Here is a 24,529-nt window from a genome sequence, read left to right on the forward strand (position 1 = left end):
AATGAAAAACTTAACTAGTATATTAGAAATTAAAGGGATTAAATTATAAAAGTGTCAAAAAAAAAAGAAGATATTATTAGAAAATATTTAATTAATCCCGTAAGTAAAAATTTATTTTAGATTCAAAATATATTCTGACCTGTTATATCTTTTTGGGGGTTTAATTACTACAAATTTAATTTGCTTTAATTTTTAGCAAAATTATTTTTTCTAAATCTTTTTGTTCAATTTTTTACTTAAAATTTTTTATGATAAATAAAAATAGTATATGTTAACCAAAAAATTTTCAAATGTTTTTAACCGTTACTTAAGTTTTTATGAATTAGTGAAAAAAAACATATTTTTAAAATTAAAAATGTTTTGGAAATTAAATTCTCAAAAATTAATTTAATTTTTAGATAATCATTATATTTTCTAGAAAAATTAGTATAAATTTTAGAAGTCAAAATATATTTTTAAACATTTAACTTATTTTTTTAATTATAAGAAAAATAATTTTCTCGTGAAAAATTTTAATTATAATCTAAATGATTATATTTGACATTATTTTTTTTATTTTTTTTAAAATTAAAAATAAATTTTAAATTATTTCTGATAAATCTAAGATTTTAATACTTAAAAATTATTTTATTTGTAAAGTAATTTTTGGTAAAAATATAAAATATTGGATCATCAGTCTATAACCCTTAGAAAAATGTTAAAATTTTAGAATTTGTGGATTTGATGTCTTGTGTCTAAGTATGCAGGGATTTATGAACTAAAAAAGTTGAGCCGAAAACACAATGAGAAAGATAGCATGGAAAGGGAGTCGACGAGTTCGAATCATCTGAGGGACGAGGAGATATGAAAGAGTACACCGATGAAGCGAGAAGGATGCACACGACTTATTTGAGGGATGAGAAATCGGAGAAGAATTCTGCTCAAGGAGATGGTCAGAGTTGAGTTCGAGTGAGCTCAACTCCAAACGATCGGAGATCACTCAAGTGAGCAGGGTTTGAAAATGGTCAACTCGGAAGTTGACCATGAAGGCCCAAAGCATCTCAGTTGACTTGAGGTGCCTCAAATGCCCAATAGAACAATTGTCGTGGAAGTGACTTGAGGCGCCTTAGTTGATTAGATGCATCTCAAATGAACAGTGGTCGATGCGCCTCCAATTAATCAGAGGCACATCCAATGCCGCATCATCAATGGTCACTTGTGACCAGAATATTATAAATAACACCCAGGAGTTCAATAATACACTCAGTATATATTTGTGAGCTTCCAACTACTGTAAAACACTTCTCCACATATGACATTATCACATTACTCACACACTCTAAAAGGAAATATCACAGAGACATTTGTCTTAGTCCAACGGTCCTTTATATAAGGAAATTACACCTGCTAAATCTATTGCATCAAACTCCTAATAAAATATCAACTGTCTTAACCTATGGGGATAAATTTAATATTTTATCCACTTAATAAAGAATAGGCATGTACCTAATGGTTATAATTAATTAGAGATAAAATTTTTATTAATGAATAAAATTAATTATTTTTTTTAATTTTACTTATATCCAAATATGTGAAACTGACTCTAAATGTTTAAACTAGTTTATGATTATATTTGAATTAGCGGTGAAGGATCAATTTTGGCATATTGGGTGTCTTATATATAAATCAATGTTTTTGAAAAAGGACCTCAAGAAAAATTCCCTAGATCATGATTACTTTACTTATGTTTTATGATGGATTATTATTGTATAAGTTTTTAGATTTGTATAAAAAACATTAAGTTAGGGTAGATTTTGCAAAAAGAAACAATAATAAGTTAAACTAATTTTTCACCTTTATTCGAAATTGATGGTGCTCTCCAGCTTATGCCTCTTCTGTCCTTGTCCCATTAGAGCTGCGGGGTGCCAGTTCTTCGATCAATCACATCTCGATCTTTTGCGGGTTAAACACATCCCCGGAGTTACGGTGCCATAGAAATACATCTAAGTGATCACTCATATACTTAATTATAATTCGATTCTTAGATATAACATATTTATAAGAATTTTTCTTTTAAATAAAGGGCGTAATCAAAGGATACTGAGCTTTTGGGTAGATCATCGCGTACGTTTTCCGATTTATCCTGATGGTCGGTAAAAAATTATTGTAAAATGAGTGATGGGTGAAAAATTTATATAGGACGTGGTTGATGATCATCTAAAAATAATCAATGAGACTAATTAAAATTATTATTATTATTATTATTATTATTATTATTATTATTTTACGAAATAAAATATGTTAGCAGGTGTCAACGTGGTTGACATGATCTCTCCCATGGTTTACTCATCTTGGAGTCAAAGGAAAGAGGCTCGCGGGGCATGAGCAAGAAGAAAGATTGATTTAGAAAATGATATCTTCATTCGTAATCGCCCAACCTTATATAACAAATGGAAGAAAATATCTACATGGCCTAATAGGAAAGAAGGTCACGCTAACCATCGCCACACAAGTGATGAGCCTAGAGTTAACTGACAGAGTGACGCAAGGTTCAGCGTTAAGGGGACAACGATCGCATCGTACATGCATCTGGCTGACATGGCCACGCCATTGGTGAGATGCTGCCCTCGACTTTGACCAGTGGGATCATGAGCGGTACTAGCAGTCGAGTACAACCGTTGCGGTTGTTAGGAATTATGAGAGGTTAAGATTAGAGGGAGCCAACTCAAGAGGGGATATATGTTACTTAGGGGGAGAGAGAAAGTGGCTAACCCCAATGTCTGTCTCCTAATATATCAGAATTTGTTCTAAATTTAACTTGTTTATCACTAAGTTAAGCAATTATCAGTAGTTAGTGTGATGAATTTTTTTTTCATAGATGGTTAGTTGTAAATACTTTTTGATTTATCCATGATAAATAAAAAGTATTTGTGGTATTGGACCGGTCCCTCTCTAACTAACAAACGTAAGTGAAAATAAAATATTATTAGAGGTAGTAATTTAAAATTTTGTTGAGATTTAGTTATGTTGGATTACAGGGATTGGGCTAGTGGCCCAATTGGCCCGCTAAGATATAGAATTTAGATTTGAGAATTATTTTTGGATTGATTTTAAATTGCGATATTAAAAGTTCAAAATGCATACGACCAGAGAGTGTAATGGAGCCTAGGAGATGTATTAGAGTGTGTTTAACGAATGTTAAGGAAGAAAATCATTGCCAAGTGAACAATGATATTGTCACTTACGATGCTATACATAATACATCTCAATCTTCGAAGCTCATTTGCATTACCTCGACCTCCACCGTTCCACTCTTCTTGCCTTCATTCCTCGCAACAAAATGTTATTTACATCATCACTACGCATAGAAATATAGTAAAATATATAATAAGTTAAGAGAGGCTACAAGTTCTTAGCTTGTTGTTAGTTGTTACAATTCAAGCAAAAGTCTTTGTAAACAACTTTGACATCCTCTTCGCTCGTTCTCCGTTTTGCTCGACTCTTTATCCTCCATAGTTAGACATACGAATCTTAGTGCTCAAATAATACATTATACCACTTTGAAGTGCAAGGGAAACTTAGAAAAAGTCCAAGATTCTCATTGTCGATTCTTCAAGAAGACAAACCTTCACTCAATTATTATTATTTTTTTATTTTGAAATTGTCTCATTTATTTATTGCTTTCTTTTACCAAACGAAGAAAGTGTCGGTGGGCCCCTTCCCCGCACTGTCCAGTCAACTCCTCTTTGACCCCACTGCAGCTATCGGACCCACCACCAGCCCCCTCTCCTCCCTTCTTTCGAACGCTTGTCGCTGAGTCGCTGACTATTCCCAAATGGCGGGCCCCATCTTCTTCCTGCCATCAAAGTCGGGGGGTGGGTAGGCGACTGGGTGGACTCCGAATCGCTATCCCTCCTACTCCACGTGAATCGCACGTGCCCCACTGGACTTGACTTGCAGGGGGCGCACCAAAATCTTTGATTGGGATCCGATTCGCGAATGCTCTGCGGCGCATGGGCTTCAAATCTGAATCAACGGTTCGGATTCGCAGTCGGCGTCAATCCATAGGGCGAGCGCTGGAGGGGATCTCGGATCTCGACGCGAGAAGCGGGCTCGTGCCGCCCTTTGACTCCGTGACGACGACGTTACCGAGCTCGATCCCCGCCCTCCGATGCGAAACGTGGCGCCCCCACGGGGGCCCTCCACCCAACAATGCGTTTAATTCGCATTAAAGCGGAGGAGCCGCGCAGTTGACTTGCGTTGTGAGAATGCCACGTCGTCGAGCGTCGCGCCACGTCAGCGCTGTCACCGAGGCGAACGGCGTGGAGAGAGAGAGAGAGAGAGAGAGAGAGAGAGAGCGAGGGAGTCAAGCAGCAGGGCAGAGAACCCGCAGCAGGGAGGGGGACCACCACTCATTAGAAGTGGCTGACGAGCAGTCAGTCGAGGTGAGAAAGTGAGTAGAGAAATTGATTTTTTGTTTTGTTATTTAGTGCGGAAATCTTTATTTAGTTAAATTAATTAAAATAAATCGGGAAATGGACTCCGAGTTCGAGTAAGTTTTGGAGTAGTTGCGTTTCCTTTGCTTCCTTCCACTGACTCGAAGGAGAGGGAGGGATTTGGTGGCGATGGGGAGCGGCGCCTCCCGTCACCGTCTTCTTCACTGCCTCCGCCCCGCCGGCGACGGAGTTGAATCCGGTGAGGTCGACGGAGGCCATCCGATCTATGATCTGGGCCCGCTGGACGAGGCCTTGGGCCACTCCTTCTGCTATGTCCGGTCTTCCTCCCCTGTCCACTCCCGATCCTCCTCGCTTCTGTCTGCCGGAGACGAAGATAGAGGTGGAGGTGCAGCGGGAGGCGGGGAGATCGCTTTCAAGACCATCTCCGGTGCGTCCGTCTCCGCCAACTCTTCCGCCCCTCTTCCCCTGTACGATCTCGCTGGCCGCCCTAACTTGGCTGGCTTTCGGAGCTCCTCTTCTTTCTCGGCCATTCCGCTCCAGCTCTCCGCAGCTCCGGTGGCCTCGGGGCCGCTCGATCGCGGGTTTTTCCTCTCCGGCCCGATCGAGCGAGGGGCGCTCTCCGGGCCCCTTGAGCCTGTCCCCTTCTCTGGTCCTCTCGTGAAGAAGAAGAAGCGTCGTGGTATCTCCAGTAGGTTTCGGAAGCCGATGCTTCTCCGGAGAAGCATCTCCGAGAAGAATCGTCCATGGGTATTTCCTCTCCGGAGCTTCCTCGCTCGGCAAGGCGACCAGGAAGTCGATCCCTCTGTGTCCGTTGCCGAGGAGAACGTGCAGTGGGCTCACGGAAAAGCTGGAGAGGACCGGGTCCACGTGGTAGTCTCCGAGGAGCAGCGGTGGCTCTTCGTTGGGATCTATGATGGGTTCAATGGGCCAGAAGCCCCAGAATTCCTCGTCGGAAATCTTTACCCTGCGGTGTTGAGCGAGCTCCGTGACCTTTTTTGGGAGGAAGTTGAAGAAGACGCGCCCGGGGAAGCAGATTTAGATGAAGGGAGCGAGAAAAGAGTCGCCTTTCAAGAGGATTCCAAGGTTGGAAAGCGGCTCTGGGAGTTGCTTGCCGAGGGAGACGGAGACGGTGAACTTGACATCTCCGCGGGGTCTGGCGGGTTTGCTTTCACATTATCGAAGATGAGGTATGGGATTGGGAGCTGGCGGAAGGATGGCCGGAAAATGTGGCTTCCCAAGTGGATATACGATTCCGATGAAAAGGTCAAAGAGATCAAGCAAGTCGCCGCGAACAGTAGACACAGGAAGAGGAAGAATGGTCCTGTGCCTGATCATGGATTGGTTTTGGCAGCGCTTGCACGGGCGTTGGAGACTACGGAGCATGAATACTTGGAGATGGCGGATAAGGTGATGGATTGCAACCCTGAGCTAGCCCTGATGGGATCCTGCCTGCTGGTTGTGTTGATGAGGGATGAAGATGTTTATGTGATGAATGTAGGAGACAGCCGAGCAATTGTGGCACAGAATAGAACAAAAAGAAACCCCGATGACAGGCTCGGGGGACGCGTAGAGACTCTGGAAATCGAGGGATCCGATCAAGAATTGGAACTTGGAGCATTGCAGCTATCAACTGATCACAGCACGAGCATCGAAGAAGTAAGTGCGCATTGAAGAATTCGATGCATTTAATTTTAGAATTTGCTCAATCGGTTGCCTCAAAGCTTTTCATTATAATCTGGTGACTGAGGTGTCTTAAATGTAATGTTCATATAATTCTGGTACTGATTAACCAAAATCAATGAACAAGTATCTTCTGGTTTTATCTCTTTCATCGTAAGTTTTTTAGAGAAATTCATTATTGAATATCTATGTAGAGGGTTTCCGCTGCAACTAATCTTAGGGAATACTTTTGCCAGCTCTTCTTCGCTTATTGTTAGTTTTACTGATAGAAGTTTTTTACTGGATCTATCTTTGCTCGTGACATGCTCTAGAGTCGTTGTCTCTTTTCTCCTAAATGTGTATTTGTTTCTACAGGAAGTACTTAGAATAAGACAAGAACACCCAGATGACAATAAATGCATAGTAAATGACAGAGTAAAGGGTAAACTGAAAGTCACAAGAGCTTTTGGGGCTGGTTATCTCAAGCAGGTACTGTTCTTTCCATTAAGTTGTATCCGTTATGCATGCCAAGTTGCTCTATAGGACTTTTTAGATGTTCCCAGGCAATTATAGTAATAATAATAAACATGCTGTAAGTTTCTTCATTCAAAATGAAAGCCCTTATTGCAATTGACTAGCAATTTCTTACATTTTCACAGCCCAAGTGGAATGATGCATTGTTGGAAATGTTCCGGAATGACTATGTAGGAACTGCACCGTACATATCTTGCACACCTTCACTTTGCCACCGTAAGCTGGGAACAAATGATCAATTCTTAGTTCTCTCTTCTGATGGTCTGTACCAATATCTGAGCAATGAAGAAGTTGTCTTACATGTACAAAGTTTCATGGAAAGGTTTCCAGATGGAGATCCTGCCCAAAGTTTGATCGAGAAACTTCTCTTTCGCGCTGCCAAAGAAGCAGGTATTATTTGTCTCTATTCTTATTTTCCCCCTTGTGGTACTCATAGAAGTTTCAGTATTAGATCTACATGTTCTCAGTGGTTTTTGATGTTATCTCAGCTTCCATTTTTTTCCCATTAGTGTTGACATATATTGGGTAGTTCTAAACATAATCACAGAAGTAACTTACATCCTAGTTTACACACTTAAACACCATAAAATTTACCATGTTCTTAAGTAAAGCGAATGTTGTTATTCTTTAGCATTTCGATTAGTAGCAAAATTGACATATTACAAAATCAAGTGGAAGGACTAATAAAAATGTTGAAGTCCTTTACAAGGCCTTGCATAGTGATTGATAGAGGGATAAGATCCATATTGTTGAACTCAAATAACCTGGATGCTTGATGTGCATGTCCAGTTTTAAGTGCTTTGTCTATTTTTTTAAAATAATTAATCAAAATTTTTAAGCAAAATGCTAGCTAAAGATTTAGGCTCTAGTATTCTGACTGTATTCAACTATGCAAAACAAATCACTGACTTGAATTACACCCAATCTACTTCATGCTAGTTCAGCATTGAAACATGCAGTCTGGTATAGTTATATATATAAAAAAAGATTAGCCAAGTCAGGTAACATCGAATCTGGGGCGACCATCCTGTCCCCTTGGAAGTTTCCCACCGGCCGCTAGGTAAATTGGGAAGCGCTCGCGGCGGGCAACCCAGAAGCCTAGCATCCCTTGGTTACATGTCCTATCAGTCTGGTATAGTTATAGCTTTAGCCTCAAGTGGCTTGAATAACATCAAAATAGAAAATATTTCCATATGGAAATTAGGAACCTCAGCTGTAAAGTTAACAAATCCATCATTAACAAAATTAGCTTCTTGGTTTGTTTATCAATCTATCTGTTATTTAATCTGTCATGTTTCTTGTTGAATACAAGCCAAAACCCAATTTTTAGAGCATCCAAATACCAAGGCTTAAATCCTGATGCTCAACAACATCCCAAACATAAAACAAGATGAACTTAGAGCATCAAGATATTAAAGCTGAAACTCCAATCCTTGCCAAACACAAAGCAAGGTGGATATCAAACAGCGCCAGTTTTAGATGTAATTATAGTTTGCATTTGCAGGTGGAAAATCTTACTTGAGCAGGTTGAGATTTTAAAAATTGTATATGAGTAAATATGTTCAGTGCATATTTAGCACATACTAAAAAAGAAGATGAAAAATTAATCATTTTGATAATGATACATAATTTTTTCTACCAGTAAATGTTCTGTTTATATACATCAGATAATATATCAAATTGTTCAACCTTAAGCTATTCATCATCTCAGAATTATAAAAAAAAAAGTTGCATATGAATTTTAGATGATATCATCCTCAGTAATTCATAAATTAATGCATGTGGGGAGGTGGTGTGAGAAAGATACAGGCTTGATCGAATCATTCTTAAGTAAAAATTAGACCTGGACTTAGATTTCTCAGCTCTCATATCCATCCACATGGTTATGCAGCTTTGATATAATGTGGGCAACCTTTTACCTATGTATCCCAAGTAGGGCTACTCTGTATCATACACGCGATACTGCACTTCGTAGCTTCACTTATGTGCTACTTTTTGTTTCGGTGGAACAAACTTAAAATTTTAGGTTTTATGAATTTAATCATTTTTTTTTGCAAAGGATGCATTCACTTGGGAATTTCTAGAATGCTATATAGTTATCTGAAAAGAGGCGCCTTCCATTGTCTTTGGAAGCTCTCACTAGAATGAGTGGTACATTTTTCTCTCGATACACGTTCTAAAACTACAAATAATTAAACATAAAAAATCCTCACATTAAGAAAAAGTTCAATGCAGATGTTTTGCTGCTCAATGTCTTAGAGTGGTTTTATTTCCAAACTTGACGCTTGCGACCCTAGACCCCAACTAGCTTGTACTTATGTTTGATGTATTTCCCTTGCAGGTTTGGACTTCCATGAACTGTTGGACATACCTCAGGGTGATCGCAGAAAATACCATGATGATGTTACAGTAATGGTTATATCTCTTGCAGTTGATGGTAGAATATGGAAGTCATCTGGAAAATGTGTGAAATGCTGAAGTTCTTAGATTTTTGGCTTTTGATAGCATATCCAACCACTGGCTCTTGGCATACATTCATGTTTTACAGAAGCTTAAGTGAAAAGTATTTCAGGCTCTAGCACACGATCTTGAGCCAACTCATTCTGAAAGATGATAACAAACGTGCCAATCTGTGATTCTGTCTCGGCTTGCTGAATTTAGGTTGCTCACCAGTGTTTTGACGGGAACTGGTTTGTGCTGGGAAAGAGAAGGGGATTACCTGGAAGAAGCACAAGAAAGCTTGATGTTTAATAACTTCTTCCCCGCGGTTTGAGGCTCATGATGGAGAAGTTTGAAATCGGAACACATGTGAGCATTAGGAATTAATTTGGAGTTACTTCCAGCAAATCATATTTCACCAAGTCAAATTCTTTTTGGCGAAATTGGATCATCTTTCACGCATACAATTAATTCAGGTATGCTTTCGCTCTCCATGAAATCAAACTGCATCAAGGAGACTATCCAAGCCGAGAAAGTTTTGATCAAAATTAATTTTCTTGCTTCCTCTCTTATTCTGTAGTTCATTACCAAATTTGTGTTACACTTGCACTCTGAAACTTTCTTCAGACATATAAAATGCAGTGTAGGATTTCATCCGTTTTTTTTTTTTTTGCAAATTTACTCCTTAAACATCCTCAAATTTTGTAATTGTCTTGGTGTTTTTTTAAGAGGCGTCTCTTCTTTCCTTGTATGTACCTACCATCTACCTTTACCAAGTTTGTAAAGCTCTCCGATGCATCAAAAGTGGATTTGCTTATCTATATCAGATTGGAAAAAAATCATGAATGTATATCACATTGTGTAGAATAGAGATGGTGATTATTCTTCTAAGTACAGCATGATTGAGTTCATTGACTGCCTTATATATAGCATGGATTTGTTTAACTACTTGCTAATTTTAAAATTAAACTCAAGTGTATAGTCAAAGGATTGATTATTAGTGATGCTCAATTGTAATGATAATATAATTTATGTACAAGTGGAAATGGCCTAGGACAAAAGTTAATTAATCTTTTATAATTGTTATTGGTCTTATCTTTGCCTCTCCTTTATCAAGTTATGAAATTCTACATCAAATATTTGACACTCCATTGGAAGACAGTGGTTCATGTACTGATTTCCAAATAATGGTGGATAAATGCTCTCCATTACAATTGAGATAATATTTTATTTATGACTAGATAGATAGAGACGCAAATTATAAAAGAAGGTCAATAAAAATATGCTATTCAGTTGTTACTATTTTATCCAAAAGTTATCTATTATTCTAAATACTTAGGGGGTGCTTGGATTGCGGAAGGGAATGAGAATAGTTATGGAATGAGGAGTTTTGAATCCGTGGGACTCACCGATTTCATTTCCTTCATTTTATTTGGTAATAGTCTAATCTCATATTTGAGGATTTGAATCTATGAGATCCATCATCAATATCTCAAATCAAACATTAACTTTCAATCTCATTTCTCACTTCTATTCCCTCCAATCAAGCACTCCCTTAATCAAATATGGAACTTTTATTATAAAAATCTAAGCACATGATTTTCGCGGACTTCTTACAGATTTCATATTCTAAGGACAGAAATCTTTTATCCCATCCAAAATTGTCAAAACATCCTACAACATTTTCAAAGCATTTCACTTTCCTTCCGATTATTGAGAATATTACGTTTATCTCATCAAAGGGTAGATAACGGGATGATGGCGTAAATGCATCATTATCATTTCGTATAAAATAATAATATGAAATTGTTGTCCCAATTTGAAAGTTTGCAAAATATTTCCAGCCAAATTTTGATAGAAGTTGCAAAAGAAGCCCTTTATTTTCCTTAATTATCAAAGTAGGGAATTTAATCGCCAGCAATATAAAGCGAATAATAATAATAATAATAATAATAATAATAATAATAATAATAGTTCGAGGAGGAGGAGGAGGAGGAGAAGCCTTCGCATCTCTCGTCTTTCTCGAGCAGCAACAATGGCGAATCCGAGCTCCCCTGGCGTCCTCGCCGCCTTGCAGGAGATCATGAGGATTTACCGAGCTCTTCCGCTGCGGCCGTCCATCGAGGAGGTGGAGGCTGCCGTGGTCGTCATCCAGTCCGTAGACGCCGAGGAGGAGGCGCGGATGAGGGAGATTGGTCGTATCCAGAAGCCCCCCGATGTCCCCGAGCAGCTCTTCCTCGTCCTGCAGGAGGCGAGGAAGAACCAGGTGCTATTTCAGTGTCGGGAGCAGCGGCGGGACGCCATGGCCGTGGTGGACTTGGACAGGAGGTTCCAGGCCTTCGATGAGCTGGTGCAGAGGGCCTCCAAGGCGATGAGTTTGGAGGATGGTGATGGTAGGGGAGATGAGGAGGTGGGATTCGAGGCTGGATTTGATGTGTTAGTGCCTAGATTGGGCAGGAGTTTGAGCTTGATCGGGAAGGAGAAGGATGACAAGTTGGGGGATTTCAATTTCTCCAATGGGCCGGCTTATTCCTTCAAATCCGAGGTGTCTTCAGGTCAGATCATTCCCCCCCTGTTTTTACTACTCTTTTCTTAGTCTTTTTCCCTCTATTTTCTTCGATCCATTCGTCTCTATGCTCGAGCAGGATTTTACAAACTATAAGTTCAAGCTCAGATTTTACAAAAGGATTACTGATAACCAATAACTCTTTTCATTTCTCTTTTGCTTATCATATCTATGAACTAACCATTTGATAATTTCAAGATCGGACATAAGAACATGTGGATTTCCCTCTTTTATACTCGTTATTTACTTGCATAGAATCAAATGAGAACTAAAGGATGTTTGAAGAATTGGTTTTCTTATTCATTTGAATGTCGAAAAATAGTTTTAAATGTTTCTTTGGTATAATATGTCCTTGGGGGAACGTTGACTTGATCTAAAAAGACATTTTTTTCTTCTCTCTTAACCAGCAAATCTCTAAAGCTTATCCAAGAGAGAGGATAGAATAGGGAAAAGGATCAACTGTTGAAGAAAAAAAAGTTCGATCTACCCAATTTTGAATGTATGAAAATATTGGGCAAGATTGATCCACGGAAGGATTTAGAATTCTTATTCGACTTTCTTGCAATTCATTCTTTCCTTCTCAAGGTAAACAGAACATTAATTAAAGTGGACAATGACCTATGAAATTTCTTTTATCTATCCATAATTCAATTTTTGTAGGGGGAGGTAGTGTCTGGTGAGGGTTTTCGACATCATGGTTTACTTGCTTTAACTAACATAAGCAGCCACTTAGGAGGAGTTTGGAAGGGACCACATAAGCATATGGCATTTAAAATCTACATGTGCTGTTAGAAAAACTTTATTTGATTATTTAAACTAATTTTGAATGAACCAAATTGATCTAAAACCCTAAGCTTCTCGTAAGTGTTAAGCTAATCTATTGTTTTGCAACTGATAAATATACTGAATTGCACATATGCAGTGAATCTACCACAAACCAGAAGATGACATTGCTTTGTATGTTGTATTTTGTTAATTGTTGCACACTTTATTATATTTCAGCTGATGGTTTATTCAGATTGAGCCCTAATTTTCTTGTTTTATGGTGGATATAGCTACTGGTGACCGATCGAAGTTAAGCTTAATCCAACTGGCAAGCTTGATTGAGAGTTCAGCAAAGAATGGAGTTGGAGTTATTAACCTTAAAGGGAAGTTGTTGGACCAGATTGAGTGGCTTCCAGTATCACTTGGAAAACTTCAAGAAGTCTCCGAGTTAAACTTATCCGAGAACCGAATCATCACACTTCCGCCATCGATCAGCAGTCTAAAATCCTTGACAAAGCTCGACGCGCATTCCAACCAGCTGAGCAGCCTTCCTGACTCGTTTGCGGAGCTATCCAACTTAGTTGATCTTGATCTCCATGCAAACAGACTCAAATCTCTACCCTCATTGATTGGAAATCTTACCAATTTAGCCAACCTTAATCTTAGTTCAAATCAGTTGTCTAGTCTCCCAGACACTTTAGGCAACCTCACAAACTTGCAAAGATTGAATACCGAGACTAACAATCTCGAAGAGCTTCCTTATACGATTGGATCCTGCACTGCACTGGTTGAGCTAAGGGTGGATTTCAATCAACTGAAAGCACTGCCTGAAGCAGTCGGAAAGCTCGTAAACTTGGAAGTCCTCACATTGCACTACAATAGAGTTAAATCCTTGCCTACGACCATGGCTTCACTAACTAAATTGAAAGAGCTCGATGTGAGCTTCAATGAGCTCGAGTCCATACCTGAGAGCCTTTCCTTTGCTACTAGCTTAGTGAAGCTGGACGTTGGAAGAAACTTCGCTGACTTGAGGGCGTTGCCGAGGTCAATCGGGAACCTAGAAATGCTGGAAGAGCTGGACATTAGCAGCAACCAGATAAGAGTGTTGCCTGATTCCTTCATGTTCTTGTCAAAGTTGAGAGTGATCAATGCGGATGAAACTCCGTTGGAAGTGCCACCGAGAAACATCGTAAAGCTCGGAGCACAGGTATGGCTAATTAAGCCAAGGCATGGAGTCATCTAATGAATTCTTCTACAAAGCAATTCTAGTTTGAAGCTGTGTGTTTTCTTTCCCTTGGCAGGCCGTCGTGCAGTACATGGCTGATTTGGTCGAAGGGAACGTTCAACAGGCAGATCCAATTCGGCAGAGACACACTTTATGTTTCCATGTATGCTCATTGTCTTGACCTCCGAGAAAGAGTGGCAAGGAAAGCACAGATTCCCCGAGGCATGATTCCGCTCGCACATATTTCGTGTGGTTCGGGAATGCATCTGATCAAGTTCATTCAGAAATATCTTTTCCCCAAAGGAAGGAAACAATACAATGAGTCAGTCGACGACGAGAGAAACTCAAATGGATATCTTTTAGGGCTTCATTGTGTTGTTGCAGGTTTCGTGGAATTCGGTTGGATCGAACACCTTCCCATGTCTCTACAGCTCGGGAGCAATCTCCAGATGGCACCAGGTTTTGAAATATAACCCAGAAGATACAGCCAGACCAGCAAAATTTGGAAACATTATAAGAGGAATTATTTGTTTATTTTTTCATGATCTGGATTGAGAGAGACAGGAAGGGAACTTCTTGTAGGGACCAAGAACAGTGGCATTATATATATATATATATATATATATATATATATATATATATATATGGGTGACCGTGGATGACTGCAGAGGTGGCATGGTGACGCGGCGTCAACTTGAAAATTTTTAATCTCTCTTACATCGCACGGGTTTATTTGTTTTCGTTTTCATCTTTCGCTTCCGTCTCTTAAAACGAAGTCTTTTTCATTGTTCATCCACTCTTCCTCCGCTTCCAATCCTATATATAGGTCATCGTCTTCAACTCTCAACTCATATCAAGTGAGTTAGGGTTTTGCTTACAATTATATTGAGTTCGTGTCAAGTGAGTTAGGATTTTTGCTCACAACTATATTGGTCATCTCCCTCCTTTTCTTTTTTCTACTGTTGTTTTAGAATGACGTAAAAAAGTGTTGTGAAGGTATGTTGAGTGTTTGTCTTTTACCCTACAATTTCTAAGAATCAACTATTTAAGAATCACTGGGAGAATACTTTGGCGTTTTATTTTAAAGAACATGGTGTTGATTTAAAAAATTACAATATTAGTGCTAGTCTTCAAAAATTCATTGACTACATATTGGTATTGATTTTCAAAAATCAATACTTTCCATGTGTAAAACTAGCACCAATGTTTGTACTGGTTTTCAAAAAGTCATTGACTACACATTGGTGATGGTTCATAAAGATCAGGACCAATGTTGATGCTGGTTTGTAAAGACCTATACTAATGTTGGTTTTGATTTTTAAAAATCTATCGAATACTACATTGACATTGATTTTAAAAAATAGATACATTGGTGTTATTTTTAGAAAACCACCACTAATATGATGTTGGTTTCTCAAAATTAACACCATCCAATTTTAAAAAACCCAGAAGTCATACCGTGTTTTAATATATGTTTGAAAAACAACATCTATATGATATTACATATGAAAACTATTACAATTCTAATATATTAATAAAGACATAAAAGTTTTCTAAACATATTGTTATATCAATATGAAAATCTAAGAATCATTATTTGTGCATATACACATTTGTTTGCTAATGTTAATAATGTACATTTTGAATAATTTTAATTATCAGTTGATGTTATCCAAAAATTTTAATAGACTTAAGGATGGTAATTTTCCCTGCGGGGCCCAGGGAAAACTCGAAATGGAGGCGGAGAACTTCGATTTATTCAGGGATGGGGATGGGTTCGGGGCGGGTATGTGGATATTGTTTCCATCTCCGAACCCGCCGCGAAAATTATAATAATAATAATATTAATATAATAATAATATTTTTAAAAATATTAATAATAATATTGATAATAATATTAATATTAAAAAATTTTAAAATATAAATAATAAAATTATTATTAACATTGATATTGATATAAATATTAATATTAATATTAAAATAATAATAATATAAAATTAATTTGGGGATGGAAGTGGGGATTTGATCCCTGGTGGTTCGGGTTTGAGGATTTTCTGAATCCAAAAAAGTGGGGATGAGGGCGGGGATGAGAATGGCAAACCCGTCCCCGCCTAACCTCATTTCCATCCCTAAATGAATCGGTGTTTTAGGTCACTTTAATACTTTTTTTGGCCATCCAACAATGAAAGGACATGATCATGGGTCAGTTCGTTTACATGATTGACACAAAGCGATCATTAAAAATTTTCCTTTTGCTATATTTTTAGACATACAAGATATTCAGCAAATTTGTGGTCCACTTATCAATATATTTTAAAGTTGAGATTCAACATCTCAAATCTTTATATTTTCAAGTATATTTTCTAGTTTTTATAGTTAGAAACAAATAATAAAAAATTAATCATTGTAAATTTACATGTGTCACAGTTACTTTCAGTAGAATAGATGTATCTCTGTTGGTGGGTATTTCAAATAGAGGTGCTTCCGTTCCTATGAATTCAATTAATGCATCGGGTGATCTCTTTCTTGCTCACTTTTCTAGTAAAAAGAACCTACTAGATCAAGAATTGAGGAGTTACTTAAATTCTATTCTCATAGAGTTGAAGTAGATCATAATATTTTAGTATTTTGCAATTTATACATTTCATATATAATTGTTTGTGTGTTATTTTCTTCTAGTACAAGCAAGGTTCCATTAGGTCTTGTAGATATGGTAGATGATTTTAAAAATCTAGATAGATTCAATTGGGTTTAAGTATTTCGTCAATCAATATATTGCTCCCCAATTACTTACCATCGGAGATTTTTTTTCATCAAGTTGGACATATCAAATGACCACTTCAGTTCCATACCTAAAGGGGTTTGCTGGTCTTTTGACTGTAAGTTTTTTTAAATGGTAAATATGAGTTTTTATATTGATATTATTATGTATTTAAGATTGCGTATAATGAAGCAGACATGACTTTTGGAGCATGCCCTAATCTAAAAATCATATAATATTGAAGGTCCACGAATAAATAAGTGGAGGTATACTCTTTAACATATTAGTAAGGTAAGAGCTTTCTTAGATCAAGTCTCATTTGAAAAGGTAAATATCGAAGATTATCACCTAACTTTCTTTTGCATTGTCTAAATAATTATTTTTAATTTGATAGGCTATTAGTGAACTAGTCCCTACCCTTTCTGAAGATACATTAGAAGAAAATCCTCCTTACCTTGATGATACTCCACATCCATTAGAGACATCATCGGTACATAATATAGAAGCCAGTTTCCCAAGTGATAGTGAATGTCCTAATTGTATTTTTCATTAGAACCGAATAAAGGAGCTAACAATGGAGAATATGCAGCTAAATAAAAGGATGAAAGAATTACTTGGAATAATAGAAAAGTAGGGCATCTTGGCTGAATCAAGCGATCTTGTAGTGGATCCTCATCCTGAACCAGTTGCTTCAAGACGACTGGGAGAGAACATGATCGAAATCCCTATGATTACAGGGATACTCCTGTTGATAGTCCTATGTGGTCCAAGCTTTTACCTCAGAAGAAGAGAAGTAAGATAGAAATTTACAAGTTTACTGAGAACATCACAGAACATGGAGCTCTTCTTGACTGGGAAAAATAAAAAATTGATCACTACGATAAGCAAGAAGAGGGAGCGATTATCTCAATTCCTGAAAAAAATTTTGAAGAAGAGACCAAGGAGGTTGAAAGTGTTGGGTTTTTCGGGCCACAAAAATCACTTTTTGCGTTGCGGAAACCCTGAATCCCATGCCACCGGATCCGTTCGAAGTTATAAAACAAAACTTTTCTACATGTACGAGTTTCTCTAACCTAGATCTACACTAGATCTATAAAGAAAAGAGTTTACCCTTGATGCGATGCCCTTCGCAAATCCCGCTCGTCCAAGGTTCGTCGGATCTCAAGGTTGTCAAGTGTACAACCCTCTATGTGTATCCACACGAACAAATCTATGGAGAGAACCTCTAAAGATGTGCTAGCAACCTTAGAGGATCAGCAATGGTGGAGGAGAGGGAGAGAAGAAAGGTAGAGAGAAAGAAGAAGGAGGTTACCAAAACCAAATGAAACTCACACTTGTGAATTAAGTGGTCAACCACCTTTTTGAGGCTTATAAACCTCCATGGGATTTCAAGAGTCACAACTCTTGATGTCCCTCATGAGGTGGCACATACATGTGCTAGTCTTGATGATGTGGCACATCATCATTAGTCCACTTAATGCCAACTCACAAATGAGGTGGTAATGGTCAAGTCAAACTTGACCTTTCATCTTCCTCTCAAGTCAAGTCAAACTTGACCACTTCTCTCCCATGGTTGATCAAATCTAACCATTGGTTCAAGTCAATTTTAATTTAATGAATCTCTATTCATTGAATTAAATTGGCTCAATGAGTCTAAGTCCAAATTAGACTCATTTTAACACATGAACCAAATTGAGTCCAACTCAATTAGTTTATTTTGGATTACTCTTAATCTAATTTGGTTCATCACATGAACCTAATCCTCTTGGTTCATCATATGAACCTAATCTCCATCTAATTGCCCTTTGTGTGTGACCCTATAAGTTCTGTAACGTTGGCAATGCTTCTAAACCCATTTAGAAGCATAAGTAATGATCAGTATATAGCAACACATCATTACTACCCAAGTTACAAGAATGTTGAGATCCAACATCACCTTGTGACTACTAATTGTGACCCCTCACAATATATGACAAGTGTCATTATATCCTTGACATCTAGATTGATCAATATGAGGCATAGACCGTGTCATCATCTAATCAATCTAAATCTTGAATCCCAAGTAGACTCACTCAATCAAATGAGCTCAATATCTCATATTGACTCATTTGGACATGGTCATGCACTTACTGGTCTCACTCTATCAAGAATAATGATGTCACTCCCGTCATATCGGAGAGATAGATCCCATCTACATCACTCACATCCCTCCGCATAATTTGTTACATACCCAGTAATCGCCTTTATAGTCCACCTAGTTACGGGCAACGTTTGACGAAGCCAAAGTATGTAACTCCTTATGTAGGGAACCATGGTGACTTCAGGTCCAAGGACTAATATTCATACTAATAGCCACATGAGAAAGTAAATGACACTCATATAACGATCCATGATGCTTTCTCATAGCGGGTCATTCAGTATACATTCTCCAATGCATATCCATGTGTCAACTTGATATCTCCATATCCATGACTTGTGAGATCAAGTCATCGAGTTGACCTACATGCTAGTCTCGTCGCATTACATTGTCCCTGAATGTTAATACTTGACTAGGAATGATTAAGAGTAGTGTTCCCTATATCATCTCAATATCGATTCAACCAATCGATTGATATAAGTAAGAACCTTCTACTCAAGGATGCTATTATACTTAGTTATTTAGCACCAATACAAGTAAGCATAATAACCATAAACAAATGCCTTTATATATATAAGAATATGATACAACGAGTCCATACAACAATCATCAAATGATTGACTCTAGGGCTCTAACTAACAATCTTCCACTAGCACTAGTGCCAATCAGTATAGGCTCTAAGGCCTAATGACCTAGTGTGACCATCATGCTTTCTTTGTGCCAAAGCCTTGGTCAAGGGATCTGCAATGTTAGCCTCAGTGGGTACTCTGCAAATCTTCACATCTCCTCTATCGATGTTCTCTCGAATGAGATGGAAGCGCCGTAGTATGTGTTTGGTCCGCTGGTGTGAGCGAGGTTCCTTAGCCTATACTATTGTTCCATTGTTGTCACAATAGAGTTCTATGGGATCAGCTATGCTAGGAACCACCCCAAGTTCAGTAATGAACTTGCGGATCCAAACTACCTCCTTTGCTGCTTCTCATGCAGCAATATACTCGGTCTCTGTTGTAGAATCAGCGACTGTGTCCTGCTTCGAACTCTTCCAGCTCACAACACCACCATTTATGCAAAACACGAACCCAGACTGCGATCGATAATCATCCTGGTCAGTTTGGAAGCTAGCATCACTGTAACCCTTTACAGCTAGTTCGTCATTGCCTCCATATATCAAGAAATATTCTTTAGTCCTTCTCAAGTACTTAAGAATATTCTTGACCGCTATCCAATGACTTTCACCTGGATCTAACTGGTATCTGCTCGTCATGCTCAAAGCATACGAGACATCAGGACGAGTACATAGCATGACGTACATGATAGATCCTATGGCTGAAGCATAAGGGATCTGATCCATGTGGTCTCTCTCCTCTCTAGAAGAGGGACCTTGAGTCTTCGAAAGACTCACACCATGTGACATCGGCAGAAATCCCTTCTTGGAGTTCTGCATGACAAACTGTAGTAGTACCTGTTGGTGCGGTTAGCACTAACGGTCTAACTCAGGTTTTGATGAATGACAAATCAGGTTAAGTTAGGTTTGTTGTTGTCTGACACTTTTATCAAGTGTGCAGGAAAAGTCCAGCTAGGTCGACGGGCTGACCGGATAGCTGGCGAGAAGTCCAAGCGGGTCGACGGGCTGACCGGACGCTTGGCGAGAAGTCCAGCTAGGTCGACGGGCTGACCGGATAGCTGGCGAGAAGTCCAAGCGGGTCGACGGGCTGACCGGACGCTTGGCGAGAAGTCCAGACGGGTCGACGGGCTGACCGGACGTCTGGCAGGTAAGTGAGGTAAGTCACTGGAGGGGAGTGACTGTGAGGACGCGTTCCCGGGAAGGGGACATTAGGCGTCGATCCGGCTTAGATCCATTTCGGATATCTAAGTCGAGATCGTGACTAGATTCCGGTCTCGGAAAGACGGAATCTAAGTCATACTCTTCTTTCTATTGAACTTTAACTGTGCTAACAATCTGTTTTACAGGATACATATTTGCCTCGGACTAACCCTGTTTTGCAGGAAAAAGGAACTTTCTGAAACAAGGTGGTCCGGGCGCCCGGAGGGGATCCGGGCGCCCGGAAGGCAAATTTCATCCAACCGAGTCGTCGCCACGTGGAGCATCATGGTTCGTGCAGCTACGTCACGTTCCAGGCGCCCGGAAGGGATCCAGGCGCCCGGGACAGCATATAAAAGAAGCCCCAGGTAGGAGCTTCAAAAAGATCAAGTCTGCACTGAAAACTTACTGCTTGCTCCGCTGCTCTACGCTCCTGCGACGCCACGAGGCTATTCCGACAAAGCGCTTTCTTAAAGTCTAACTCTTCTTCTCTTGTCGGTATTTTATTTCTGTCAATTCTTGTACTTATTTGTAATCTTCATTCGAATTGATAGTGATTGCCCAACGAAAGTACTCACGGAGTACGGGCCTTCGAGTAGGAGTCGTCACAGGTTCCGAACGAAGTAAAAAACACCTGTGTCTATTTTAGTTTTCCGCTGCGTTTATACTCATCTTTATCGAATCGATATTCACCCCCCCTCTATCGAATCCAACGGTCTTACAAGTGGTATCAGAGCAGGTACCGCTCTGATTTGGTGCAACCACCAATCAGACAGGGGGTGGAAATTTTTTTTTAATTCCAAACTAATATTATTATCTTTTTGGAAGATTTTTTTTCCCGTTGCACTTAAAATCTAAATTGGTACAACACCAACTTAGAGTTTCTATTTTTCCCCGCACTGCTAATCCAAGACGAAGTCTTGGGATTTTCTTTTTCCCAGTTAATTTAGTGTGTGCAAGATAAGATGTCTCAACAAGAAGGCTTCAGCACAGTACGTCCTCCCCTATTCAACAGGGATGATTTTTCGTACTGGAAGAGGAGAATGGAGGTCTACATGAAGACAGACTACGACCAATGGATGAGCGTTACAAAGGCTTACAAAATTCTAGTAGACAACTCCGGGAAAATAGTAGACCCTGAAGAATGGACAAATGATTTAAAGAAAAAGGCATCAATTGAAAACAAAGCCATCAATACTCTACACTGCGGACTAACACGAGAAGAACTGAACCGGGTCGGACCGCATGAAAACGCTAAGGAGCTTTGGGATAAACTGATTGAGCCGCAGGAACAAGCGAAGGTAACAAAAAGAGATTTGTTTTAACAAAATTTTTAATATAAAATGCAGGAAGGAGAAACGGCAAGTCACTCCACGCGAGGGTCAAAGATATCCTCAACGGTCTCCACGCCGATAGGCCACCAAATGGAGAACCGAGACTTAATAAGGTACGCGTTAAATGCTTTTCCGAGAAATAATTTGGCATCAATTGTAGATGCCTACAAAATTTCAAAAATTTATCTAAATTAAAATTGGATGAACTCTTTCGTGAATTAGAACTTCATGAGCAAACTAACGCCGTGGTCGAGAAAGGTGTAGCTTTATTTGCAAGTTCCTCTAAAGAAAAGAAGAACAAACCCGAATCTGAAGAAGATTCCGATCAAGACTCTGAAGACGAAGAACACCTGGTGAACCTGGTAAGGAAAATGTTCACCAGGAAAAAGAGAAGCTTCAGAAGATCAGTTCGCCAGCCGACTCAAGAAATGTCACATGTTTCGGATGTAACAAAAAGGGGCACTACAAGAATGAATGCCCAAGATTGAAACTTGACAAATCAAAGTCAACAAAGAAGAAAGCCCTCAAAGCAACATGGGACGATTCCTCCTCAGACGAATCGGAAGGAGAAAGGCAAAAGCACCAAAGTCACCTCGCGCTGATGGCTCGCGAAGCTGAAACGGAAGACGAATCAGAGGAATCGGAAGACGGGTCCGAACCCGAATCAAGCCACGAGTCCGCACTCGTTTCCGAAGGTTCCGAAGAGGTATACCTAAACTTAAATCGTAAATTCTTTAGAATTATCTCGTGTTTAAATAAAAAAGTAGTTAAGTTGGAAAATGAAAATAAATCGCTTCTTGAGGAAAATCAAAACCTCAAGGAACAATTAAAAAATTCGAATCCAACTCAAGATCGAACACTTGAGGAGGAGAATTTATCATTAAAAAATGAAATTAATAAGTTAAAAGAATTGTTGGAAAAATTCACAACAAGATCTAAAAATTTAGATTTAATTCTAAATAACCAAAAGACATGCTATAATAAAACCGGACTTGGATATAAGTCAAACTCAAACAAAACCTTTAAATCATTATTAACCCAACACAAAGCAACTAAACAAGCTTGGGTCCCGAAAGCATGCTTAACCACGCAAGTAGGACTTAATCAATTCTATATACCTAAAGATAAAATACATTATATAAACTTGAATAAATCAGATCAAAAACTAAAATATAAATTTAACTTAAAATCAAAATTCAAAACTCAACAAAATTTAGATTATCACCAAGTTGATTATAACTATAAACAGAATCGACACAAACCCAAAATCTAAATTAAGGGCCAATAATTCGGGGAGGCTCCGGAATCTGGCACCTCCAAAACTAACATACCCGATGGTAACCTAAAACAAACTAACCCGGTAGGGTAGGATTAGTAAAAAGAGACCAAGTTTAACTTGACTCATGGTCGGTGAAGTTTTGGATGATAGTACGTTAGGAAGCTTGGGCATCGCATGTCTAGAAAGATATGACTTGATCTCGTGCATTTGGCCAAGTGGAACCGAAGCTACCCTTAAACGAATCCTAACCAGTTAGACCAAGATTTAGTACTAAGTTCCGTGGATAGGACTATTCGGAAAACTTCGAAAGGTTGGTTACTTCTAATGATGTCCATGAGACTCACCAAGCTTAGAAGTTTATCCGAAGAATGCCTATTTGTGGAAACCAAAGCTAAGTCTGAATCTAACATTAGTTAAACCAAAACTCTATAATCAAACCAATTTCATCTCACAAAACCATAGGTTTCCCTGATTGATAATATAGTTCGGGTGAGATGAATAAGGCTTTAAAAATTAGTTTAAAAAATTTTAAACTTAAAAATTATTTTTTTAACTTAAAAATCATTTTCAAAATTTTAACTTAAAAACTTCAATTTTTAACTTAAAAATTATTTTCAAAATTTTTAAACTTAAAAATTAGTTTCAAAAATTTTAAACTTAAAAATTATTTTCAAAATTTTAAACTTAAAAATCATTTTCAAAATTTTAACTTAAAAATTTCAATTTTTAACTTAAAAATTATTTTCAAAATTTTTAAACTTAAAAATTAGTTTCAAAAATTTTAAACTTAAAAATTATTTTCAAAATTTTAAACTGAAAAATCATTTTCAAAATTTTAACTTAAAAATTTCAATTTTTAACTTAAAAATTATTTTCAAAATTTTTAAACTTAAAAATTAGTTTAAAAAATTTTAAACTTAAAAATTATTTTCAAAACTTTAACTTAAAAATTATTTTCAAAATTTTAAACTTAAAAATTATTTTCAAAACTTTAACTTAAAAATTATTTTCAAAATTTTAAACTTAAAAATTATTTTCAAAATTTTAAACTTAAAAATTATTTTCAAAACTTTAACTTAAAAATTATTTTCAAAATTTTAAACTTAAAAATTATTTTCAAAATTTTAACTTAAAAATTATTTTCAAAATTTTAAACTTAAAAATTATTTTCAAAATTTTAACTTAAAAATTATTTTCAAAATTATTTTCAAAATTTTAAACTTAAAAATTATTTTCAAAACTTTAACTTAAAAATTATTTTCAAAATTTTAAACTTAAAAATCATTTTCAAAATTTTAACTTAAAAATTTCAATTTTTAACTTAAAAATTATTTTCAAAATTTTTAAACTTAAAAATTAGTTTCAAAATTTTAAACTTAAAAATTATTTTCAAAACTTTAACTTAAAAATTATTTTCAAAATTTTTAAACTTAAAAATTAGTTTCAAAAATTTTAAACTTAAAAATTATTTTCAAAATTTTAACTTAAAAATTATTTTCAAAATTATTTTGAAAATTTTAAACTTAAAAATTATTTTCAAAATTAGTTTCAAAAATTTTAACTTAAAAATTA

The 24,529-nt window shown here is 37.5% G+C and overlaps 2 protein-coding genes across 3 annotated transcripts; both read left to right on the forward strand.

Annotated features, from left to right (window-relative positions):
- Positions 1-4,516: 4,516 nt before the first annotated feature.
- Positions 4,517-9,932, forward strand: LOC121981042 (probable protein phosphatase 2C 26). 2 transcript variants are annotated; one of them, XR_006111726.1, is made up of 5 exons: positions 4,517-6,092; positions 6,471-6,584; positions 6,755-7,019; positions 8,971-9,544; positions 9,846-9,932. XR_006111726.1 is itself a non-coding variant. In XM_042533373.1 (4 exons), exons 1-4 carry the CDS (start codon positions 4,605-4,607, stop codon positions 9,105-9,107), a joined length of 2,004 nt encoding a protein of 667 aa, XP_042389307.1. In that variant the 5' UTR covers positions 4,517-4,604; the 3' UTR covers positions 9,108-9,736. The 2 variants fall into 2 exon arrangements, 1 of the variants encoding a protein (XP_042389307.1); XM_042533373.1 differs by lacking the exon at positions 9,846-9,932 and having other exon boundaries at positions 8,971-9,736.
- Positions 9,933-11,023: 1,091 nt separating this feature from the next.
- LOC121981043 (plant intracellular Ras-group-related LRR protein 5-like) lies at positions 11,024-14,679 on the forward strand. The gene is made up of 3 exons (XM_042533375.1): positions 11,024-11,623; positions 12,690-13,606; positions 13,701-14,679. The coding sequence occupies exons 1-3, from the start codon at positions 11,104-11,106 to the stop codon at positions 13,803-13,805; spliced, it is 1,542 nt and encodes a 513-aa protein (XP_042389309.1). The 5' UTR covers positions 11,024-11,103; the 3' UTR covers positions 13,806-14,679.
- The last annotated feature ends 9,850 nt before the right edge of the window (positions 14,680-24,529 follow it).

Source organism: Zingiber officinale, chromosome 5A, assembly GCF_018446385.1.
Source record: "Zingiber officinale cultivar Zhangliang chromosome 5A, Zo_v1.1, whole genome shotgun sequence".
In the NCBI taxonomy this organism is placed as follows: Eukaryota; Viridiplantae; Streptophyta; class Magnoliopsida; order Zingiberales; family Zingiberaceae; genus Zingiber; species Zingiber officinale.

Excerpts from the sequence above, each read along its gene's own strand:
- LOC121981042 (XM_042533373.1), top strand. The coding sequence starts at position 4,605 with ATGGGGAGCGGCGCCTCCCGTCACCGTCTTCTTCACTGCCTCCGCCCC. Across the intron at positions 6,585-6,754 it reads GGGCTGGTTATCTCAAGCAG|CCCAAGTGGAATGATGCATT; the intron begins GTACTGTTCTTT and ends ACATTTTCACAG. Across the intron at positions 7,020-8,970 it reads TCGCGCTGCCAAAGAAGCAG|GTTTGGACTTCCATGAACTG; the intron begins GTATTATTTGTC and ends TTTCCCTTGCAG.
- LOC121981043 (XM_042533375.1), top strand. The coding sequence starts at position 11,104 with ATGGCGAATCCGAGCTCCCCTGGCGTCCTCGCCGCCTTGCAGGAGATC. Across the intron at positions 11,624-12,689 it reads CAAATCCGAGGTGTCTTCAG|CTACTGGTGACCGATCGAAG; the intron begins GTCAGATCATTC and ends TGGTGGATATAG. Across the intron at positions 13,607-13,700 it reads TCGTAAAGCTCGGAGCACAG|GCCGTCGTGCAGTACATGGC; the intron begins GTATGGCTAATT and ends TTCCCTTGGCAG.